The 8,332-nt window shown below is 50.1% G+C and overlaps 1 protein-coding gene across 1 annotated transcript in view; it reads left to right on the top strand.

The window, feature by feature from the left end:
• AXIN2 (axin 2) overlaps positions 1-2,043 on the top strand; it is a 27,553-nt gene extending 25,510 nt beyond the window's left edge. The window contains 1 exon segment of the mRNA XM_077780364.1: positions 1,238-2,043. Coding sequence (XP_077636490.1) covers positions 1,238-1,364 — 127 coding nt within the window. The 3' untranslated portion in view covers positions 1,365-2,043.
• The last annotated feature ends 6,289 nt before the right edge of the window (positions 2,044-8,332 follow it).

Genomic DNA, 8,332 nt, shown 5'->3' on the forward strand with positions numbered 1-8,332 from the left:
GCGCGCAGCCCCTCCAGCCACATCTGGCTCTGATTTTTTTTTTTTTCCTAAGGCACACTTAATAAGCCCGGCTTTGAAGCCCCGGCCTCCCCTTTAATGCACAAAGAACTTGCACAAATGGTTGACTCTCGAATTCTTTACTGATTGGATCAGGCTGTGGCCAGGCCCTTCCCAGCCGCCTTATCTCTCTGAACTTGCTCTCCTGGCTCGTGGGGGCGCAGGGTGTCGCGCCGGGCCCGCCCAGCAGGGGTGGGGCTCCCTCTCAGCTCCCCGCCCCCCCCCCCCAGTAAAAAAGCCCAGCGGGGATGGGGCCGCGGAGTGGGGGACCTGGGCCACGTTGAGTAATCTCAACATGGCAGGGTTCAAAAGGAGAACAGTCTCTCCAGACGTGCCAGACGCTATTGGTGCCAGATGTGAGAAGAAAGCAGTTTGCCACAGAAGGCATGTTGCAGTGGGAAAGTCCGTTTCTGGAGAAAATGAGGGCAGCGCAGTGCGTTTGAAGTCCTGGGGCCGGGGCCAAGGCACCGCGGCCTGTCCTCTCTCTGGAAGAGGCTGTCGTTCTGTGAGAGGTCACTGCCTGTTTGCCCAGAGGTGCCGAGAGAACCCAACTTTCNCACAATTAAACAGCCTTAGAAGAAAGAAGTCTGGGGTGGGATAAAAGGAACCTTTAATCAACGGGCATAATAGAAGGGTCTTTAGTGTTTGACCCTGGAGGGCTGGGAGGGAAATGGGGAGAAGAGGGGAGCGGGGCCAGTCTGCAGGCCTGGGAAGCGAGGTGGGGCTGGCCAGCCTCCCGCAGGGGCCACTGAGGAAAGCAGCCCGTCCTGTGGCTGTGGCTGGGGTTGGGTCAGGAGAGCGGGCCTGTGGGCACCGGAGGCTGGGGGCAGCCTCCCACGGGCTTCTACAGGCTGGGGCNTCTCCCCTCTTTCCTAAATAAAAGGGGAGATGGCAGCAGACAGCTCTGTCCCCCATCGTGCACTGTCCCCAGTGTGCGCGCTATGCCAAGGACCGCGGCCTCTGTCCGCAGGTGGGAGGCCACCCGGCCTGCCCCTCCTAGGGTGCCCTCGGGTGACGCCCTGGTGGCCGCCGTCGGTCAGATGCGGGCCGAGGTGTCCATGCACGCCAGCTGCAGCAGGACCCTCGTGACCCCTCCGTCATCTTGGGGTCGACCTAACCCTTCTTTTAAACCGAACAAAATGCAGCCTTACTGAGGCACGTTTTGGGTTTTCCTTTTAAGGTTTTACTTCAAAAAAGCAAGCGACGAGTTTGCCTGCGGCGCCGTGTTTGAGGAGATCTGGGATGACGAGGCGGTGCTCCCCATGTATGAAGGCAGGATTCTGGGGAAAGTGGAGCGGATTGATTGAGCCCGGGGGTCAGGCTCTGGCGGACCGTGGGGGCCGACACCCGCGACGGACCACGGCGGGACGTTCTGAAGGAAAAACCAAACCAATGAAGAAGACGGAAGTCTAGGGAAGAATTGGCCACTGGCCACTTGGGGCGGGTGGGGGGAGGGGAGGGTGGTTTTCATTATTCACGAGCTGGGTACTGAGATAAGAAAAGTCTGAACTATTTATTAAAAACATGACCACTCTTGGCTATTGAAGATACTGACTGTATTTGAGAGACTGCCATACATAATATATGATTGCCTAGGGATCTGAAATCCATAAACTAAGAGAAACTGTGTATAGCTTACCTGAACAGCAACCCTTACTGCTATTTATTGAACAGTTGACTCCCCCCTGTCCCCGGTTTATGGATATGCTGCTTTAAACACAGAAGGGGGAAAGTGGACGTTTTAATTGTCCTATCCAAGCTTAGGAGTTGAGCGAGGAGTGCATGAATGATTTCTTCGTTAAAAGAGGAATTCTCGTGCTTTGCCCTGCACTTCTCCAAGTGAAGATAGACTTTGGCAGATGGTGCCCTGCCATCGACACACACAGAAATTGGTGCATTTTTTTTTTCTTTCTATGCTGCTCTATTTTGTCATAAAGGTCTTGATTTATAATGCAACATCACCGCCATCTAGGGTCATCGTGTTGGATANGATTTATTCAGTAACTTTTCTAACCCCACCAAGGCCCAGCGCCCAATGGCTGAGGCTTGCTAGAACCTTAGAGTTCAGCTTGTGCTTTTATCGAGATAACAATTCCTTGGAGTTTTTTGTTTCTGTGTGTTTTTGTTTTGTTCTGTTTTCATTAGTCTTTGGACCACCGCCATTCTGGAAACCACCCCAACCCCCCCTTGGCCTGCAAAGAAGCAGACAGTTGTGGGAAGACCTAGCAGCACCCTTTTCCTCCAGACACCTTCATTTTGACGTTCGGGTTTTTGTGTTAAGTTAATCTGTACATTCTGTTTGCCATTGTTACTTGTACTATATGTCTGTATATATTGTACGACAAGAGAGTATTAATCCACTATCTCTAGTGCTTGACTTTAAATCAGTACAGTACCTGTACCAGCACGGGGCCCTGCTCCGTGTGTCGCCCTATATTGAGGGCTCGAGCTTTCCCTTGTTTTTTGAAAGGGGTTTATGTATAAATATATTTTATGCCTTTTTATTACAAGTCTTGTACTCAATGACTTTTGCCATGGCATTTTGTTCTACTTATACTGTAAATTATACATTATAAAGAGTTCATTTAAGGAAATTTACTTGGTACAATAATTATTGTAATTAAGAGATGTAGCCTTTATTAAAATTTTATATTTTTCAAAACGTTGGCCTCCTCCTTGAATCTGCGGGGGCGGGAGCAGGGCAGAGGCACCCTTTGGCCTGTTTGCGTGCAAACAGCTGCCCTGGATTTCTCACCTTGCTTGAGCCCAGCTCTGACTGTCCTTGACCTCTTCTCACCCGACCTGGGGGTTTTGAAAAACTGTTCCTTCAAAATCACCTGGTTACGGGCCGAGGATTTCCTTGTCACAGAGCAGCCCGGAGACAACTCCATGTCCAACGCTGCCGCTTTCGCGGAGGTGGCCTTCTCCCAGGAACGCTTGCATTTCCAGGAAAGGGTGCGTGGATCTGGAATGTCTAGCGGAACTGAGGCCCCTTGAGCTCGGTGCTAACCCGCCAGCTGCTCCCCGGCTGTGCGAGCCCAGACGATCCGTGCAGCAGGCGGCCGGGCTGGAGAGCTGGTGAGGAAGAGGGGATTCCGCAAGAAAGCTGCCTGGTTCCCTGCGGCTGCGGGAGGCAGCCTGCAGTTGTTCCGCCACAAACTCGGGCTGCCTCCCGGCACCCGGAGGCCGGGCTGTGTTTCTGAGCCGGAAGAGCCGGTCTACCATACCCGAGTCCTGTAACGGACCCATTTTAGGAAAAAAGGGTCTGCTGGACTTGACTTCTATACAGAACCTTCCTGACGTGGGGTCTGCAGCAGATCTGGTTGGCTTTCCGGGTCCTGGCCGCATGGGGTTAGCGGCCGGCTTGAACTGGCCAGGGTGCCAGGGAATCTCCGGGCCGCAGGGGCCCTCGCTCTTGGTCCTAGTGATGTGGCCTGACGCACCCTCCCTTCGGGGCTGGAATGGGGGCTCGCAGCAGACAGTATCCCAAACCCAACTGGGGGGTTCTTTCCAATCCCAAAAGACAACGAGACACAACCTGCTGTGTGTGGTGTGGGTAGGAGGTTCTGGCTTTTAATCTTCAGACCTTTTGATTCATCCCATAAGCACAGGCCCAGGGCTCAGACCGACCCAGGCTCGAGCCCCTGTGCCAGGCCCGTCTAGGGGCCGTGGCGCCTGTGAGAAGGCAAAGCGGGCGAGGCGGTCACTCATGTGTGCAGCTCTCCTAGGAGGTTCCTCTGTCTCTGCCTCTCGCATGTTAACCCCAACCCCCCGGTGCTCTTTTCCAGGCCGGGGGTGGCCGCCTGGGCCTTTGACATTGTGGAATCAGCTGTGCCTTTGAGAAAAGGGCCGTTAGTTTTATGAGACTCTTAAAGGGATCTATGACTCAAAGGAGAAAGAGGTCTGCCTTGTCTTCCCTGTCCCCAAAGCACTCAAAACCCAGCTCTTCAGAAACCCTCCGCTCCCCCTTTCAGCAGCCGCCCACCCCCAGACCCGCCTACCGGACAGGATGTGCGTGAATCCAGTGCCTCCAGACCGAGCTGGGCCTGCTCACAGGCTCCTGGATCCTGCCCTCTCTGAACTCCACCCTCCAGTCGGATTCACCCACTCAGTGCTCATTCCCTGGTGCTCCCTCATGCTCTGGCCTTGTTTCTCAGATGCGGCTGCGTCCCCTTCGGGCTGTCGCACTGGGGAGCCACAGTCCCCTCACCTGTTCATCAGGGATGATAAATGGGCTTGCCTTCCGCCTTCCGGGGTTGCTGTGGGGTTGCTGTGCGTGTGGAGTGAGGCTCCCACAAGGTCCCGGGGCTACTTGAGCTCCCTCCTCACTGCCTGTATTATTATTAGCGCCTCATTTGGAAATCCCACCCCTCCCCATTCCTACTGCTTCATCTGGGCTCCCACATCCCTTCCCTTGCCCCTGGCATGAGACCAAGACCTCTGCCCCTGGCAGACAAATGGGCTGTTAGGCTGCTTGACTGCGGGCTTTCAGCTAGAGCAGAGCCTCGGCCCCAGAGCATCTTTAAAGTTTCCTTTATTGGGGCACCTGGGTGGCTCAGTCAGTTAAAAGTCCGACTTCGGCTCAGGTCATGATCTCACGGTTCGTGAGTTTGAGCCCCGCGTCAGGCTCTGTGCTGACAGCTCAGAGCCTGGACCCTGCTTCAGATTCTGTGCCTGCCTCTCTCTCCGACCTTCCCCTACTCATGCTCGCTCTCTCGCTCTCTCTCTCTCTCTCTCTCTTTCTCTCTCTCTCAAAAACAAATAAAAAACATTAAAAAAAAGTTCTTAAAAAATATAATGTGGATTTAGTCTTTTAAAAAATAAATAAATAAAATAAAAGTCCGACTTTGGCTCAGGTCATGATCTCATGGCTCATGCGTTCAAGCTCCGCCATCCAGCTCAGAGCCTGGAGCCTGCTTCAGATTCTGTGTCTCCCTCTCTCTCTGTACCTCCCCTGCTCATGCTCTGTCTCTCTCTCCCTCTCTCTCAAAAATAAACATTTTCAAAAGTTTTAAATTTTCCTTTATTAAATCTATGACCTTACACAATACTTGGAAATTCTGTGTGGACTCTCACCTGGGGCGATGGTTCATGTAGGGAGGCTTGAACTGTGGGGCTTTGGGAAAAGGATCCTGTTCTACTTTCTCCCAACCCCGAAATATGCTGGGATCATAACTGCGCTGGTTGAAAGAAGGAAATTGGCAATAACCCCAAAGAAAATATTCCAGTCTATTTGAATAATTAGTAAGATTCTCTTTTTTTCCCCCCTTGTTACTGATTTTGGTAAAGAAAACTGTTCTTCCAGGGCGCCTGGGTGGCTCAGTCAGTTAAGCGTCCAACTTCGGCTCAGGTCATGATCGCACGGTTCGTGAGTCTGAGCCTCACATTGGCTCTCTGGTGTAAGTGCTGAGTCTGCTTTGGATCCTTTGTCCCCCTCTCTGCTCCTCCCCTGCTCACTCCCCCTTTCTCTCTCAAAAATAAATAAACCTTTAAAAATATTTCAAAAGAAAAGTGTTCCTTTTTTTTAACCTTTAATAAATAATTTGGTTGTACAGGAACTTAATCTGGTTGTACAGAAACTCCCCAAACGGTGTAGATGATTCAAGAGTGATCCACACCTTCCTTTGCGTCATTATTCCACTCTATCAGCCAGATTTTCTAAACATCTGATATGAGAGTGAGCCTCTGATGTATTCTGTGTCCTAGGAAGAGGGTCCTGCACATGGACCATGCCTAATTCTGAAAACATAAATTCCTTGTCTTCATCCACACTGACCTTTTACTTCCCCTACCATGCTCTGCTGCTCAGAGAGTTTTTGCATGTGCTGTTCCCTGTGCTGGGTCGCCCCCTCCCTCAGCCCTTCCTTTTTTTTCCTTTTTTTCTGAGGGAGAGAGAGAGACAGCGTGAGCAGGGGAGGGTCAGAGAGAGAGGGAGATATAGAATCCGAAGCAGGGTCCAGCATAGAGCCTGACGTGGGGCTCGAACCCATGAACCGTGAGATCATGACCTGAGCCAAAGCCGGACACTTAACCGACTGAGCCACCCAGGCAGCCCTCAGCCCTTCCTGAGGTTGTATGCTTTTCGGCCTTCGGGTGTTGACTTAAATGTCAGAGATCTTCCCTGACCATCGGGTTCCTGTGTGTCCTCACCTGGCCCTCTCCACCACAGAATTTCCTTCGCCCTTTCCCCGCACATTTGAATTTGTCCCTATACAATAATGACTCCATTGCCCACTTACTCATCCATGAGGCAGGGAATAAATATGCTTTTATTCACCACTATGTATGTGACGGCCGGCATAGTGCCTGGCGCTTAGTAGGTCTTATAGAATGGAAACAAAAAAGAAAATAGAAATTGCCTCTAGTAATTACAGTATCACTATTATAACAAAATAACAAAATATAACATATATATATCACTATCAATAGTGATAACAAAAATAATCACTATTAACACTTGAGAGTATCTTTCTATGGTTAAAACACACTCACATGCACACACATGCACACACACAAAGGAACATGGTATATGGTATTTTGTAATCTGTATTTTTCATCCAATAATATGTCCCTGGCATGTCTCCATATCAGTAAATATTTTTCTGCATTGTTCTACAACAGGAGCTGAATGTATGGCTGCATTTATTTAACTAATCACTATGGTTGGGCATTTAAGTAGTTTACAAATTCTGCAATTATAAGTCCCATTGCAGTGAAATCTTTCTAGCTAAATATTCCCTCGGTATTCATCCCTGAATAGTCTTTAATTATTAGGACGAAGGTTTTTCATGTAGAATTTCTAGATCAAAGTTCCTTTTTAGGGCTTTGGCCACATCCTGCCAGACCACCTGAGACAGTGGCTTGCATTTGACTCTCCAGTGACTTGCCCACAGTTGGTACTTGAGCCATGTTTATGGCGTCCATTTAAGGTTTTGTTAATTTTTTTTTTTTTTTTTTTGAGAGAGTGTGTAAGCGGGTGAAGGTCAGAGAGAGAGGAGGACAGAAGATCCAAAGCGGGCGCTGTGCTGACAGGCTGACAGCAGCGAGCCAGGTGTGGGACTCGAACTCACAAACCACGAGATCGTGACTTGAGCTGAAGACGGATGCTCAACCCGCTGAGTCATCCAGGTGCCCCTATACCATCCATTTAAATCCCAAGCCTGGATGGTCAAGGCTCTGCTCAGTCTGAGCCAAGCCTGCCTTCTTGGTATTAGCTCCATTTACAAGCTGGGTAACCTTGAGCAATGAATGTCCCCGTACCTGGGTTTGACTCAGTAATCTGCATAGAGTCACGAACACCTTTCACCGTGCTGATGAAAGTTGCTAAGGTGTGCATAGTTCTTGGCGGTGAGTCTGGCCCGTGGTCAAGACCTTATACACATCCGTTGCTATTATCACCCGCGGATCCCCACTGTCCAGTCTTTATACCTGACTCTGCTCAGCCCTTCCCCCTCCTTCCTCTCACCTGTGATATGCAAGCCCCAGTGTGCCCCCACCCACTCCTCCCTGCCTCCCCTGGTTTCCCCTTCAGAATCCAGGAGGACCTGACTTCCTCCAGTGCTCAGTGTATGGTCACTTCCTCACTTCTTCCTTTTCTTCTTCCTCCCGAGTGGTAAGCCGCTTTGAGAACAGGGTCTGTGGCTCAAACATTGATGTACAAGAGCCTTATGGATAGGGGCGCCCGGCTGGCTCAGTGCATGGAGCCTGCACCTCCTGATCTCGGGGTTGTGAGTTCAAGCCCCATCTTGGGTGTAGAGATTCCTTAAAAATGAAATCTCTGAAGGAAAATAAAAAGAGCTTTACAGATAAAAAGCCACCCTGAGTGATACAGAGAGTGTTGGGTAAGATTCCTCTAGACATCCTGGGACCACACCACCCTTCTTAACTTCCCATCTGACTTTGCTCCATTTTCCCAAATTCAACTTTGGATCAAATTAATTATGTTATTGGGGGCCCCTGAGCCTTTCGTGCTCTTTGTGTCAGACGTGGTACATGGAGAAGATCAGGGGAGGATCTGATGGTCACAGGGGTTGAGGTTGGCTTTCTCTCCCACCATCTCTCAGTGATCTCAACAAGAAGAAACTAGAAACCAGCCATGGATGATATTTGTGGGTGGGGTTACTCAATTTAGCAAACTAAGATACAGGATGCCCAATTAAATTTGAATTTCACATAAATGATGAATAATTGTTTTAACATAAGTATGTCCCATGCAGTAGTTGGGGCATACTTATACTAGAAACATATCTATTGTTTGTCTGACATTCAAACTTAA

Source organism: Crocuta crocuta, unplaced genomic scaffold (assembly GCF_008692635.1).
Source record: "Crocuta crocuta isolate KB4526 unplaced genomic scaffold, BGI_CrCroc_1.0 scaffold288, whole genome shotgun sequence".
In the NCBI taxonomy this organism is placed as follows: domain Eukaryota; kingdom Metazoa; phylum Chordata; class Mammalia; order Carnivora; family Hyaenidae; genus Crocuta; species Crocuta crocuta.